The sequence below is a fragment of the Cyprinus carpio genome, chromosome B15 (assembly GCF_018340385.1).
Source record: "Cyprinus carpio isolate SPL01 chromosome B15, ASM1834038v1, whole genome shotgun sequence".
In the NCBI taxonomy this organism is placed as follows: domain Eukaryota; kingdom Metazoa; phylum Chordata; class Actinopteri; order Cypriniformes; family Cyprinidae; genus Cyprinus; species Cyprinus carpio.
Genome location: NC_056611.1, coordinates 7,943,860 through 7,960,952, shown reverse-complemented (window position 1 = coordinate 7,960,952; position 17,093 = coordinate 7,943,860). Strand labels below are relative to the sequence as shown.

At 40.9% G+C, this 17,093-nt stretch overlaps 1 protein-coding gene across 2 annotated transcripts in view; it reads left to right on the top strand.

Moving 5' to 3' along the window:
- The window catches only part of dscamb (Down syndrome cell adhesion molecule b), a 142,374-nt gene extending 135,177 nt beyond the window's left edge, over positions 1 to 7,197 (top strand). Inside the window, exon 33 of one of the 2 annotated variants that reach the window (XM_042739094.1) lies at positions 3,531 to 7,197. In XM_042739094.1, coding sequence (XP_042595028.1) covers positions 3,531 to 3,904 — 374 coding nt within the window. In that variant the 3' untranslated portion in view covers positions 3,905 to 7,197. The remainder of the gene's footprint in view (positions 1 to 3,530) is intronic. The other variant, XM_042739093.1, reaches the window with a different exon arrangement.
- The last annotated feature ends 9,896 nt before the right edge of the window (positions 7,198 to 17,093 follow it).

The window sequence follows — 17,093 nt, the reverse complement described above, 5'->3', positions numbered from 1 at the left end:
TGCTTTCAGATTGAAAAGAAATCTTATATAGTACAGCTAAAATGGTAATTGTGTATTAACAGCTGTCAACCATGTCGGTATGCAAATGCGCTGTCAGAACTTATTTATATAGCGCATTTTTTTATTTTGGTCACACATGTGGACCTGCAGACCACTTATGTGCACCCCTGAATATTACAGTTTTTGCTGTATTTTACATCAAATAAATGAGCCTTGGTGAGCTATTTTCCAAAACATTAGGGGCCAGATTTATGAACAGCTTGTGCCAGCGCAAACCATATTTTGGCGTTAAAATAGTAATGTCAGGATTTACTAAAGACGCTCAATGAAGAATTAACGCTGAAAAGGCATGGACACAGTTATGTTTGTGCCTGACATTATTGCATATGCATTTCCCTTTCAGACTCCAAATTTATGGGAGGAGATATTAAAATGAATCATGCAACATGATTTACTAATGTTTACTCTCATCAAATTACTGGTATTTGCACCATTATTAACGGCCAAAAAAAAAAAAAAAAAAACGTGTTAAAGCAGGCATTATTTTGCACTGCTCTAAGTAGATTGCCCAGGTCATTATGGAAATGATCTGGCTGTGTCCTGATCCCTTCCCAAACTCTCTCTTCCACTTTGCTTCATGTCTATCCTATCAAACTAAAAAGCCAAAAAAAAAAACAACATTTCCAACTTTTTGACCGGTAGTGTATGTGTGCGATTCGGCTTTCTTATGTGTTTTCCACACGTTCCTCAGTTTACCCGTTCACCAGTCAGCTGTCACTCTTGCAGTGTGCTATCAGTTCCTGTGTTGATGGGTACAGGCTTGAAGGCTGTTGTCCAAACACACTGCCATGTTCTTTAACCATCAATGGGCTTAATGTGTCCTGCGTCTGGGCCACCCAGGGCCTATTTTGGCCCCAGACGGTTCGGTTCTTGAGTTACTGGTTAGAGTTTAGTGTTACTGTCTCATTGTGAATGTATCTAGGCATTATGCCCCCAGCCTTTGGTTAGTGAGAGCACCTGGGCAAATAGAGTCAATCTGCATCCTGTGCTGAGGAGGTATCATCTGTCTTTACAAAACAGCAGTTTACTATCACAGTGGAGCTGTTGAATGTGATATGAACTTCAAGCACTGGCCTTATTGGAAAGAGTTTATATAATACTGTATTCCACTCATTTAATCACCCAGATACTTAGAGATACATGAAAACAAACAAATCCAATGAGAGAGAAAGTGAGGTTACATTCATTCTTGTCTGATCAAGCAATGTTTTTTATGTTTGAGGTATATCTGACTATCTTTATCTTTGTTTGGACAACTAGATGATTAGTATATTACAACAATTTGTATGTATGCACAATCCAAGTATAGGCAGTGAGGCATCTCACTAGGTTTTGAAACAGAGCTCATGAACAATTAGTTGAATTATTTAATTCAGCAGTCACGGCAGTTGATTTTAAAAGAGATACATTCATAATTTTTAAAAATCTAATTTTTGCTTAATTGAATGTATGATGTTTTGTCGCCAATTGCAATGTAAACATTTTCTTCAGTAGAGTAGACACTTTTAGTTATAGGTCAGAATGGTAAGGAAATAAACAAGATTTCCTAATAGGATAGGAATAAAATTGGTAAATACTCTGTGAGAGTTTGAGATGTAGTTTAGTGATGTATCTTACATTTTAGGATAGAATTTTAGGATAGAATTTAAAAAATGCTTTATTGATTCTCAGTTTCCCCTGAATTCAATTTCCAGAGGAGATCAATTGAGTACAAGCATCTTATCCTATCCCACCCAAAACCTATTCTGTCGAATCCTAAGACTACACTGTCCATGTCTTGTGCTGTCCTGACCTGCTGTATTGTATCAATAGACCTTAGGAAAACCCAGAAACTTAATTTGAACCTAGAACATTCCTTTAAAATCTCTTTTTTTTCCCTTGTTTGCTGTAGTGAAAACCTGTCCCAAACCAGTCCTATCTTGCCCTATCCTTACCCAAACTATCCTATCCCATCATATCCCTACCCTACCATAACAGAACCCTAACAAAATTCTCACACTTAACTCTCCTAAGATATTGCCCTGTACTACCTTAAAACAAACCTATTCTATCCCAACCTAGACCTTCCCTAAACCTACCCTGTCCTGTCTTGTTCTACCTTGTACTATCTACCTGTAATATTCTACCTTTAACCTAACCTTTCCTGGACTAAACCTAACCTAACCCCTCCTAGCATATTCTATCTTACTTTGTACTGCCCTAAAGCAAATCCTTATGCCCTATATCCTATTCTAAATCTATCCTACTCTACCCAATAGTAAATCTGTCTTGTCCTGTCCCTATGCTACCCTGAAGCTAACCTACACTTTCCTTACATACCCTATCCTACCATAAAACAAATCTATTTCTAAACATATTTTATCCTACCCTTTAACCTACTCTATTCTGTTCTGTCATATCCTAAACTTGACCTGTTCTACCCTACCCTACCTTATCCTATCCGAAAACTCTCCTGTCCTGTCCTTTGCTGTTGATAGATCTTGAACCCAGAATATTTCTTTAAAGGTTTACTTTCACTAGGTCACTTTCAGAATAAAAAAAAAATCCTGATAATTTACTCACCCCCGTGTCATCCTAGATGTTTATGTCCTTCTTTCTTCAGTCGCAAAGAAATTAAGTTTTTTGAGGAAAACATTCCAGGATGTTTTTCCATATAGTGGACTTCAGTGGTAGCCAACGATTTGAAGGTCCAAATTGCAGTTTCAGTGCAGCTTCAAAGAGCTCTACATGATCCCAGCCGAGGAATAAGGTATTTTCTTACATTTATATTTATATACTTTTTAACCACAAATGCTCGGCTTGCTCTAGCTCTGCGATGCATTTGCGTGTCTTCACACATTGCGTAATCTTGTCAGAAAGGTCACACACGGTTAGTTCTTCGTCTGTGTACTTCGGTTAAAAACGCCATCTCATTTTCTCCTCCAATTTTAAAATCGTCCGACGTCATTGTTTTACCTTTTTTGTACAGGGCATGTTCGCTTTGTAAACACTGGGTCGGTACTTCCGCCTACGTCACACTTGACCTTTCCAACATCCCCTAATAAAGACACGCCTGCACATCACAGAGCTAATGTTAGCCAAGTATTTTTGGTAAAAAGTGTATACTTTTTTTTTTTTTTTTTTTTTTTAAGAAAATTAAAAAAAAAATCGTTGCACTAGATAAGACCCATATTCCTCTGCTGGGATCATGTACAGCCCTTTGAAGCCTTCAAATCACTGGCCACCATTGAAGCCCACTGTATGGAGAAAAATCCTGGAATGTTTTCCTCATAAACCTTAATTTCTTTGCAACTGAAGAAAGAAAGACACGAACATCTTGGATGACATGGGGGTAAATAAAATCTCTGGAAGCAAACCTCTCCTTTAAAGACTGGATTCTCCATCCATTTTTTGGTCATTTACCACAGTGTGGAAAGCCAATCTGATCTTTGAGCAGTGCTCACACTTACATTACCCTGTCTGTCTCGTAGCAGGTGAACTGGTCCATCTTCCCCCTTACCTACGCATGGACTTCCTTTTGAACCGGGGAGCAGCCCCTTCAGGTCGAGAGGCCACAGGACAGACTTGTATGGACCCACAGAAGAGCCGAATGGCGAAGCGGCCAGCCTTGCTGGCCCCCACACCCTCCGAAACCCCCTCGTCAGCCCTCTCTTCCTCCGGCCCCCCCAGCAGAGAGGCAGTACAACAGTGGCAGCCAGGAACTGCCTCTACACTGCCACAGCGCGAGCCGGGCGACCTGGCCCAGGCCGCCAAACTCAGCAGCTCCCAGGAATCGCTGCTAGACTCCAGAGGACACCTGAAACAAAGCAACAACCCCTACGCAAAGTCCTACACACTTGTATAACACAGGACTACAGCTGCGGACCACATTGCACACACAAACACGTGAGGACCTGCTGCAAAGACAAGCGCTTTTCTGATTCAGAGATGAGTCCTGTACATACATTCTGAATTCCTAAAGAAGTGGATAGTTTTCTTTGCATCTGTCTTTCTTTCTGTCTATCTATCTATCTATCTATCTATCTATCTATCTATCTCACTCTCTCTCTCTGCTGTTTTTTTTTTACACTTTCTTTCTTTGGCTCACCTTCTTCTCTTGCCCTCTTTGACTAAGTTGGATTTTTTACGTAATCATTCATTTATTTTAAATACCACCGTTATGAAGATTGCCAAAATTATTTATTTAAATTGACAGAGGAACTACTTTTGAATTTATATCAAGGATAATTCTATAGTCATTATTATTATTATATAAAAATAGAGAAAAATTATCAAAAAATGGTTTAAAAAGGCGGGGTGTGGTCAGCTCTGCAGGAAGATGTTTCTTTCTCTATTCATGACTCTTTTGTTTTGATGAAACTATGAGGTGTGATCGGCCTTTTTTCAAAGCTGTTTGTCACAGCGGTGTATCTGACGATCGCAGAAGACATGGAGGAAGGACAACGAGTCCATATTTCCAGTCGTCTCAGAATGGTGTGCTTTCTAAGGACTGCATGGGGACCTGAAAATAAAAAAATGAATTCCAAGAGATTTTCGTCACACTAAGGGATTATATAATGTTATAATATATGTTATGACATTATATGTTATAATATATGTTATAATATACATATAAATATATATAAATATAAATATATACATACACATGAAGAGATCATTTTTATTTGTGCATAATACAGGGGAAAAAGATTTGGTAAATAAAGTCCTTAGTCATGTTTGCACACATCTGGTTTGATTAGAAAATTAAAACTGTTGGGTTCTCTTGTCTTTTTTTCCACTGATGGAGTTTTTTGTGACTGCATAACAGTAGTTACATCGGATGAGCTGCAGAGCATGTGTGACACAAAGAGAGAACCGTGGAAGAACCGTGAATGTCTATCTGCAGTTTTCTCCAGCAGCTCCTTGAATGAATGGTATCTAATTCACCTGTTTGTAGATGGTGTGGCCTGTTTTGTGTAAGACATGCAACAAAGAGAAGATATTTTAATTGAGCAATATGACACTGGATTTACTAATAATTTCGTAATTCTTGGACATCTTGAAGTACTAACAGATATGAATGTATTCAGTAATGCATAATGAAAAATAAACCCGAAGATGATTGACAATAAAGAGACAAACTAATGACGCAGTCTCTAAACTATAATTGACAAACGTTTTTAATGATGACAGCAGACATGCAGAATGATGAAAACACGTTCACAGTGCAAAGTAGTATTCTGATATCTAATGTTCCACTTGATTTGTTTTTGCCATTTATGTCTTCAGTTGTCAAGCCTGCCATTCAAATGTCAGCCTAGATGTAAGTTAGATGCTTGCCTTAAACATGGAAAAACCAAAATGATAAATCATAATGCTTGTCAAGATGACAATAATGTAAAATGACTGTATTAAAAATCCTCATAAGTAAAACATGCTGGTGTATCACCATATCAGAATTAGCTAAAGTCAGGAAAATAATGTCATAATGCCCAAAAATCTAGAGGGTCTAGGACAGGGAGTCAAGGTAATGTTTTGTGACCATGTTACAGACTTAGACGCCCATCCATGATCATAACCAACAGATGGCACTGCAATGTCTTTTGAAATGTTTATGATAGGAGCTCTGAATACTGTCTGTAGGAGGAGCTCTTCTGTTTGTGTAGATTTCTCCTCAATCAGCTGAAAACCATCACATGCAGTTATTAATGCACTCACACTACAGCAAATCAGTAGAATTTACTTTTCTCTCCAGATCTGTTTGCAGTCTAACTCAAGGCCTCATATTCATCTGGAAACCTCCAACTCAACTCCAAGAACTACAATGCATTCACTAAAATAACTGAAGTGGTTAAGTTTTCTTTACTTTTTTCTTTCATTCGGTTTAACTTGTCTAATAATGGTCCCACTCCAGAATCAAAATATGGTTAAAAACAAACAAATGTTTTATGCATGGAGGACAAAAAATTACATCTAAGAACACAACATATAATGAAAACTAAAATATAAATCTAAAATACAAGAAATACATGTCTATAGATTAATGAATTTGCATTTTTTATCTGTTAAACCAGGGGTGTCAAACTCAATTCCTGGAGGGCCAGAGCCCTGCAGTGTTTAGATTCAACCCTAATTAAACACACCTGATCCAACTAATAAAGTCCTTCAGGCTTATTTGGCTACATGGTATGTGTGTTGGAGCAGGGTTGGAACAAGACTCTGCTGGGCTTCGGCCCTCCAGGAATTTAGTTTGACACCCCATGTTAAACATTCAGAAGTATTTATATTTTTGTACAACCTCCAATTTTGTCAGAAATCTGTTTCAACACCATCAGACACTAAAACAAAGCTTGATTGTGTTAACAGTGTGACTTGATAAATCTATCATGATGAGAATACACTGAGACTACAGGCTTGCTGTGATGACAAAATAGCGTCTCGGTTACGTATTGTAACCCTCGTTCCCTGTAGGAGGGAACGAAGACCGCACGTCAGTGACCAACGAATTGGGAACCTTGCTAGAGAGACCAATCTACTTCAAGTTTAAACTAAATGAGCAAATGCACATTGGCATGCGATGATTGCATCCAGCTGCCACTGATCGCAGCTCTAGTATAAATAGGCAGCAGAGGCACCGCATATTCAGGTTTTCCCTAGAAACCAAGCTCAGCGGTAGTACAGCAGCCGTGGTGACGGGATGTGATGTCTCCATTCCCTCCTTCAGGGAATGAGGGTTACAATACATAATGAGGGATTCCCTCTCAGTCGGTCACTTTCAACATCACGTTGGTGACCAATGAATTGGGAATCCCTACCAAAGTGCCATGGATGCTGACCTGTGTGAGCCAACTGCGCCCCTTTTTGGTGTAGGCCGGGGCTCGCAACAAGAAGGCCACTCACTGTTGCCGTAGCACTACCCAATCAGTGAGATTGGATAACACTGGGAAAACATACCTGTTCCACTTGGAACAGGAATGTAGTAGAAGCCCCATCCTTCCCAAAGGAGGTTTTCGGAAAAACTTACACATATGAACAACCGTTTAGGTGCATATGGAAGAATTAGATTTGATTGTAACCCTCTGGGGAAATGGCAGAAGTCTGCCAGGAGACATGGGCTCTGAGGCTATACAGTAGACCAGGGGTGCCCAACCCTGCTCCTGGCGATCGACTGTCTTGCAAAGTTTAGCTTCAACCCTAATCAAACACACCTGCCTTTAATTTTTAAGTGATCCTGAAGACCTTAATTAGTTGCTTCAGGTGTGTTTTGATTAGGGTTGGAGCTGAACTTTGCAGGACAGTCGATCGCCAGGAGCAGGGTTGGGCACCCCTGCTGTAGACTTTACAGATATGGAACCCAGCCCTCTACCAGTTCTCATGGATTCATCGAGTGAGGGACTGGCACCGGACATTCCGCCATGTCTGGCTGCCGAGGGGATGGAGGAGCTCCACAGGGTCTACAGTACGGACACTCTGGAGCAGTTTTAGCAAGCCGACACTAAACCGAGGCCTCTCAGTGCTCCTACCCATTTGATGTGAGAACACAGGAGGATACCGGTTCAACACGAAGGCTATAGAACTTAGCAAACATGTTGGGGGTTACCCAGCCTGCAGCTCTACAAATGTCTGCCAGTCTGCCAGGAGGATGAAACACTTCGAGTAGAGTGAGCTCGCAACCTGAACGGGCAGAGCACACCTTTTGCTTGATAAGCCAGGGTGATGGCATCCACTATCCAGTTGGCCACCTCTGCTTAGAGATGGCATTACCCTTCTGCTGGCCTCTATAAGAAATAAAAAAGCTGTTCTGAGGTCCTGAAGCTTTTTGTCCGGTCCACGTACAATCTTAAAGTGCGGACAGGACAAAGCAAAGTAAGGGCTGTGTCTGCCTCCTACGGGGGCAGCGCTTGCAGTTTCACTACCTGATCCCTGAAGGGAGTCATAGGAACCTTGGGCACATAGCCGGGCTGGGGCCTCAGGATTACCTGGGAGTCAGCTGGCCCAAACTCTAGGCATGATTTGTTGACCGAAAATGTGTGCAGGTCCCCTACCCTCTTGATGGAGGCTAATGCAATCAGGAGCAGAGTAGTCATTAAAAGAAACTTCAGCTCAACTGACGGCAAAGGCACAAATGGGCCCTTCTGTAGTGCTTTGAGCACCAAGGACAGGTCCCAATAGGGTATGGAGTTTCTAAGGAAACTGATGACCAGGTCGTGCTTCCCCACAGTTCTCCCCTCCACGGGATCATGGTTAGCAGAAATAGCAGCAACGTAAAGTTTAAGGGTGGAGGGAGACAGCCTTCGCTCCAACCCTTGCTGCAAGTAGGAGAGCACAACTCTGATCGGACATCTTCGGGGGTCCTCTTGATGAGAGAAACACTACTCGACGAACATGTTCCACTTCAAGGCGTAAACGTGTCTTGTAGATGGTGCTTGTGCCGAAGTGGTGGTGTCAACTACCTCTTGGGGTAAGCCACCTAGAACCTCCGCATCCCGTCCAGGGACAGACATAAAGTTTCCAGAGGTCTGGATGCGAGTGCCACAGGGTGCCCCGTCACTAAGTCAGTAGATCCTTCCTCAGAGGAATCTGCCAGAGAGGGGCTGTCACAGAGAGCATCAGTTCTGGGAACCAGGTCCAAATGGGCCAATAGAGCGCCACCAGCAGGACCTGCTCCTCATCCTCCCTGACTTTCCACAGTGTCTGTGCGAGAAGGCTCACTGGGGGAAAACACATATTTGCATAGGCCCCAAAGTGCATCCATGCCGAGTGTTCCCTTGGTCAGGGAGTAGAACAGCTGTCAGTGAGAGGTTTCTGGAGAGGCAAACAGGTCTACCTGAGTGACTCTGAATTGTCTCCAAATCAGCTGGACCATCCGGGGATGGAGTCGCCACTCTCCGGGGAGCGCAGCTCATGACAGCTTGACAAAGCTACCTCAGATGCTTCTGACTCTGGAGGAGGAGGTGGCAGGCGAGTTGTGACATACGATGGGAGAGCAGACCATCTTATTGGTTGATGTACACAACTGTCACAGTGTTGTCCGTACGGACCAGTACTTGCTTGCCTTGTAAACATCCTCTGGGACGGTTCAAGGTAAGACGCACTGCAAACAACTCCAGGCAATTGATATGCCACTGCAGTTGGGGGTCCGTCCACACCCCCGAGACTGCTTGCCCATTGTACCCAGCCGATGGTGGAGGCATTTGTGTATACCACAGCATGCCTTGAAACCTGTTCTAGGGGCACTCCTGCCCCAAGAAATGTGAGATCTGACCACGGGTTGAAGGTTTGGCTGCAGGCTTGTGTGACTTGGACCCGGTGAGTGCCGCGCTGCCACGTCCACCTCGGGACTCAGCCATGGAGCCAGCGCTGAAGTGGTCTCAAATGAAGCAGCCCCAGTGGTGTGACTGCTGCAGCAGCTGCCCCATGCCCCAGGAGCTTATGAAATTGTTTCAGTGGGACCGTCAGCCTATATTTGAATGAATTCAAGCAGCTCAACACTGACTGAGCTCGTTCATTTGTGAGGCCTGCTGTCTGTTCAACCGAATCCAACTCCATACCAAGAAAATAGATTCTCTGTGTCGGAGAGAGTTTGCTCTTTTCCCAGTTGACCCGAAAATCCCTGTGTTCGCACAACTGATCCCAAGATTGTGCTAGTATAAGCTAATCGTCGAGTCAGTCATAACCCACCACCTTTCTTGGGTACAATGAAGTAGGGGCTGGAAAACCCCCTCTTCATAGACCAGCTCTATCGCATCCTTCACCGATAGGACTGCGATCTCCGCACGCAAGACAGGAGCATTGGCCGCCTTCACGGATGTGGAGTGTATGCCCCTGAACTTGGAGGGAAGCCAAGCAAACTAAATCGCATAGCCAAGTCTGATGGTCCGAAGGCACCAGCAAGATGGCCTGGGCAGCGCTAGCCAGGCTTCCAGAGACCGTTCAAGCAGGACCAGTAGAACCACCAACATACCCGCAGTGGGGCAGCAAGGTGGAACGCAGGGACCCGGCTCGGACCGTCCACAACTCTCTGTGCCCTCTTGGGACCCAGAGATAGAGGAATTTTCTCTTTTTTTGAGTATTTGGGGACCATCGGCCGAGAAGTCAGTGGGGACCATTTTGCTATTTTTTTGTGTGTTTGTGTAACATTTGATAAGATTCTCCACCCAGCCCTCCTCCATGGGAGAGAGTGGTGCGTTCACCATCTCTCAAAGAGCAGCTCCCTCCATCTCTGGGTCGCCCGTCTCAGGGCCTCTTGCATTTGTCAGACCAGATGAGAGCTTACAGGCTCGGGAGGGAAGGGACCATCTGCCCCGCCAGGTGGAGGTGGTACCAGGACACAACTGCATCGCTACTAACCGCTCCACCGGGGGATCTCCGTATACCCTTTGGCTACTTCACTATTGAGTGTGGTGAGGGAGGAGGCCCCTCTGCCTCCTCATGCCCCTCTGGGAAGAATGGCACTGGAGTGGAGAGTGCTAGAGGAGTGGCGGTCCCTGGGAGGTTGGTTCCTCAGAGGAGTTGCCGCCACTGTGATCATCAAACCACCCGAGCTACTGCCCAAAGTAGCCCTCCACTGACTTCTGCCAGGAAGAGAACTAGATTGCGGCAGTGGCACTGGAACTCCACCCCTTTTGAGGAAATGGAGCCTAGTCTGCCACTTCAGCATGCTTAATGCCCAGGCATGTGAGGCAGCGCTCATGACCACCACCAGCCGCCAGGTAACGACTGCATAAATGCTCTTTTAGGAGTGCTCTTTTTGTTGTGCTGAAGCACACAGGGGAAATGAATGCCACAGCACTACTGGGGGTAGTGCAGCCTGTAGTTTGCATCCACTCAACGAAGGTAGACCAACCCGCTGTAGCGCTGTACCACCCGCACAAAGAAGCTCCTTTGAGCACACTGACTTGTCAACAAACAAAGTTCTTGGTAGGAGCAGAAAGATAAAATGCTTGGCTCCGAAGCAAAAAGCTGAATATGTGGTGCATCTACTGCCTATTTATACTCACATTGCGATCAGCGGCAGCTGGAAGCAATCATCGCATACTAATGTTCATTGGCTTATTTAGTTTACACTTGAAGTAGATTGGTCTCTCTAGCGAGATTCCTAATTCTTCGGTCACCGACATGATGACGAAAGTGACCGACTGAAAGGAAACTGTATTTTGAATATTACACAGGCCTATTAAATGCAGTTGTTTTGCATTTCTGGAGTTGCTAACCCTTTTAAAAGTTAGAGAAAATGATTCTTAAAATCCCAGTCAACCATGAAAATGGCAACTTCACCAAACAAATTGCCTGACCAGAGATTGTTTAGCCGTACTGAACTCATAGCAGATGAAATATGGAAAAAGGACATTCAGGGCTAAGGTTGGCATCATTATTATCAGTTTTTAAATGCTTTTGTGGATATCAGACAGTGATGACAATAGGGACACCTTATTAAAGATATTTATTTAAAAAAAATAATAATAATAAAATCTAAATCATTCTTTAAAATACACACAATATATTATCATTCAAAATTTTGAGAGTACTATGAAATGTTTTGTTGTTGAAAGATATTGTTTTACTTTCATTCACCAAGGAAGCAATCTCAGCTGGCACCTTGATATCCACTTGACGTCAAATATTAGTCAAGACATGATCAGGATGCTGTAACATCATTTTAAATTCAGTATGGACGGCAATTTCTTCCAGTGGTAATTGGGTGAAAATAGGAAGTTAATCCCACACTGAAATTGGTTTAATGTATATGTAGGCCAATATGTTTGATTCAATTAACATCAAATCAATGTCACATTTTTGAGCTGTTTTTTTTTTTTTTTTTTTTTTTTTTACATCAATTTGGATGTCAATTTGATGTCTTTTCACCATCACTTTCCCACTGGGGTGACTTGAAAATATACAGTATGATGAGACAATAATATAAGATGTATAATGTTACAAATGACTATTTCTATTTAAATAAATGTTGTTCTTCAAACATTCTGCTCATCAAAGAATCCTCTGTGTGCAGTAGTGACACTTACAGACCACATGCTTTCTAGAGTCTTTCCTTCACACAACGAAGATGCAGCTGAGCACCAGAAGCATCTGTTTCTCGAATGAACAGTTCTGATGTACTCCTGCTCTTGCTGTTGTGCACCTGGGCCACCCACTTCTCTTTCTGTGCTGGTTAGATCCAGTTTGCATTCTTCTTTAAAGACAATAGTGCTCTGAGACAGGAGTTAATAGACTAGTCTCTTTCAAAAAGAGCAATAAACAGATGGTTTTATTGGTTTCTTTTTAATACCAAAATAATTTCTTAAAAAAAAAAGGTGTACTTCGGTAATTGAAAAAAAGACATTCCCCACATCGAAATATGCACAATTTACTATTATATAGTATGCAATAAGTGTCAATGAAGCATGTTCAAATACACAATATTCTTAAAACAGTAGGTAAATGGTGGCCTAGTACATAGGCTGAGATTCGTAAATGTGCATTTGCATTTTGATATTCTACCATGCAGCACATGGTGAGATATCAAAATGCAAATTACCATTGTATTACAGTTTTGAAGATTTTCTCATGGTATTAATGACTTAAAAATGGCATAATAAATAAATAAATATAGGACCGTGTGTTATTTTTAATGCAATCTTATGTGTTTGGTCATAATTATCTTGAGAACAAATGAAATTTGTGACAATAAGGCCAAAAACAACTTTGATACAGTTGACTAGTCATGATTGTTTCACTAATGAAGAGAAATGTAATCCAACACCAGCTTGCTCAAAGGAAGTCACGCCACTCCTAATAGCTGCTGAAAGCATCATATCCATCAGTTACTGCACTAATGATAAGCATTTGACTTGTCATCATTGCCTGTTAAAAGGACCATGGCAGGAGCAGTGTGTTCAGTTTCAGTAAGCAGACAGGCTGACCACTCAAACCACTTAAAAAGCTAAAGCTAAATTACTGACGTCACATTTCTATTGATTGACTGACAGTTTTTATGATTCATTCAAAAACCTAAAAAGCATAAACATTTTTCATGGTACCTACAACTGTATCAGAAACCTGTGACCCATTTTTGGGTGACATCCTACCAATTGAGTTCATAGGATTACATTGGTTATCATCTGCTTGTTAGAGTGGAAGTGAGATTATATTTTATGTTATCATGTCTGGATGGTACATCATCAGCAGCAGCAATCTAGTTCCAATACTGCATTATGTCCTTGGGCCCAGCAGTTGCAAGACAGGTGTTTTGGTCGATTGAGAGCTTTGGGCCACATCTACAAGAGCTTTAACTATTGCAAGACACACTTTTGCAGGGAAGAACATACAAGTATATGGCCCTGGTTCATTTGTGTTCAGTGTTTTTCAAGCTCTTCCCTTCTTTTCAGCTCCACAGATGGCATTATTTCAGTGTGCTGGGCCTTTAAATCTTTTCTTCATGAATCTCTGCTCAGTACAGAGATATGTATGTGTGTGTGTGTGTGTGTGTGTGTGTGTGTGTGTGTGTGTGTGTGTGTGTGTGTGTGTGTGTGTGTGTGTGTGTGTGTGTGTGTGTGTAAAGATGAGGGGATCTGGGCTCAAATACACGAGAGGATTCAGTGTAAATAATATATTACTCAGTGCAATGTGTGACCTTCACAAGATCTGAAGGGTAGGTGCTCTGTTCTTTCTGAAAATGCTTTCACATAGAATTTGAAAGAAGGTCCAATTTTTGTACTGTCAGCCATTTTGACCTATGATATCAGTATAAAATATGCAAATTAAAGACGGAGATGTTTGAAACAGGTCTTATGGATCGTTTCTTAGAATAATAGAGTTCTTTCATTCTGTAAATGAACTGAGATTAGATAAGAGCTGAGAATGTGTTACATGGATAGAAAACATGAATTAATTTATTTTGAAAAAAAGCTATTCATGTTGTTTATTGCAATTCATGCAATTCAAAGATGTTGATGTAGAGAAACTTGTTGGAAAAAAAGATTATAAGAGTGTGTTTTACAAGAGAACACTTTCTACTTCAAAATATCATGCTTAAAGGTTTAGTTCACCTAAAATGAAAATTAGCCTGTGTATTACTCAACCTTGAGGTATCCTAGATGTATATGACTTTCTTCTTTCAGATGAATCATATCGGAGTTACATTAAAAACTGTCCTGACTATTCCAAGCGTAATCATTGCAGTGGGTGGGTGTTTCTGTTCAACAGTCCAAAACGCGTTAAATAAAGCGCACGCATCCCTAATAAAATGTGCCTCACATGGCTCCAGGGCTTGAATAAAGGCCTCCTGTAGCAAATCCATGTGTTTTTGTAAGAAAAATATCCATATATCAAACGTAATAAGCATTCCGGCGGATGATGTAGAACGTATGTGTCGCACGCGCGCCTCTGAGATATGCTAGTCTCAAACGTTTGTTTAGAGGAGCAAAGGAAGTAAGATTTCCTTAATTAAGCATAGGAAAACCAGTTTCCTCTTGGCTTATATCAAAATTCTCCAACATTTTTCTTTACAAATCTTCGGTTTGTACTTATAATTCATGACCGGCGTTTGTCACTAATCACACAACGCCGACATCCTATGCCATTCGCCAGAACGACTTTCACATACCACAGTTAGATGAAGTAAAGAGTAGTTTTTATTATGTTTGAAATATGGATGTTTTTCTTACAAAAACACATGGATTCGCTACAGGTGGCCTTTTATTCAAGCCCCGGAGCTGTGTGATGCATGTTTTATTAGGGATGCATGTGCTTTATTTACCATGTTTTGGACTGTTGAACAGAAACACCCGCTCACTGCAATGATAATGCTTGGAATAACCAGGACGATTTTTAATATAACTCCGATTGGATTGGTCTGAAAAGAGAAAGTGATATATAAGTGATATACAGCTAGGATGCCTTGAGAGTAAAACACAGACTAATCTTCATTTTTGGGTGAACTAACTTTTAATTCAATGTTTCTTTGTAATTATGAAATTTACTAGCAATTACAAAGTGAAAACAGTATCAAAGTATCTCCTACAATATATATATATATTCCTTTTTTTTTTTTTTTTTTTTTTTTTTTTTTTAAAGTCTCATTAATGAGTGATAATAACTGATTAAATCTATGCAGCATGATAAATGGCAAGAGCTGGTATGTTCATTATTTACACAAGAGAACAGATCATTTGCAGGAATTTGCTTATTATATACAGAAATATTACAAATACTTTGAAACAGCTCTTTTAAATGTGGTTAGTGAGAAAAAAAAGTGAGTTTAAAAGCTGAGCTAGACGAGGCCGATATATAAGGGTGAACAATGAAATACTAATAAAGATGATAATATTGCTAATAAACCCATCAAAAACTATCTATCAAATAATGTGACTAACATCCATATCATGTTGATTATATCAATAGTTTGTCACAGAGACACAAATGGCGCCATTACCAGAGAATAATCCAAATGTCACACATAAGAAATACAACTGACTAGTATGGATAGTTCACCCAAAAAAATGACAATTCATCATTTAAATTCAGTAAATTCATCATTTACTTACATTTGTGTTGTTGCAAATATGTATGATTTTCTTTCCTGAGTAAAAAAAACAAAAGATGTTTTGAAGAAATGTCAAAAATGTCTTATGTTAATCATGATACTTTCTTTTGTGCTTTGAAACTGAAGATCAGGGAGAATTTACCCTAAGGTAAAGGTAAGGTAACACTGAAATGTACTTTGTAATTTTCATGTGTCTTTTATTTTAAAGGGGTCATATGATGCGATTTCAATTTTTCCTTTGTCTTTGGAGTTTTACAAGCTCTTGGTGAATAAAGATCTGTAAAGTTGCAAAGACTAAAGTCTCAAATTAAATTAAATTTATGCATTTAGCAGACGCTTTTATCCAAAGCGACTTACAGTGCATTCAGGCTATCAATTTTTATCTATCATGTGTTCCCGGGGAATCGAACCCCTAAACCTTGCACTTGTTAACGCAATGCTCTACCACTTGAGCTACAGGAACACAAAGAGATACTCTTTATCAAAGTTAAGAGTCAACCACTCCTACCTGAAACGGCTCTTCTAACACGCCCCCACATTTCTACATCAAGATGTGGGAAGATTTGCATAATGCCGCACAAATGTTCACGCAAAGATGACAAGGTGTAACTTATATTCTCGCTGTTGCCACTGCTGCCATGTTGTGGAGACGCTGTGTGTCTTGTTGTGAAAGCAAAACTACTTTGGCATTTCAAAAGAGGACACAACTAGAAATCAGTGGTTAAGTTGTATTTACAACACTGTTCCAGAACAGTTCAACCCAAATATTCAGATGTGTACAGCACATTTTACGGAGGACAAGGACTGTTTCCTGAACCAGTAGCCTGCAATGCCGGTGTCTGTTTCTATAAAGTGGGGCGCTTCTGACTCACAGTCTGTAAGTACGTTTTTATATTTAAAGAATTTGCCACTGATGATTCAAACGCGAGTTTTGAGCAGTGTAGAGTAGCGCTTGTTGTTTGTGGTTTCTCCGATCACAAATGCAGACATGGTTTTATGTTTACGCGGTGTGATATGCCACTCAACACAATGCGTAAAAAGACAGTATAAGTCATTATAATCAGTAATTATATCCCCACCGGATGCAACAAATGCCTAGTTTGTAACGAGTTTTATTGTTTTTGTCTTGTCGTGCCAGTGTTCTGACCAGGACACGGCATCACAGCATGGCTAGTGGCGTAACATTTCCATCACATGCTTTGAGGAATTAGGCCAATCACAACACACTGAATAGCTGGCCAATCAGAGCACACCTTGCATTTCAGAATGATGAACTTTGTGAAAACCGACGTGCTTCAGAAAGGCAGAGCATAGAGGAGCAACAATAATGTCCATTATGTGGAAAATAATGTTTTGTTTAACCTTAAACCGCATAAACACATTTCATTACACCAAATACACAAAATAATGTTATTTTTAGCAACATCATATATGACCCCTTTAAACATCATGTTGATTGTTTATCATATTATTTCAAGATTGCATTTTAATTAAAAGACAATGCAGTATTTAG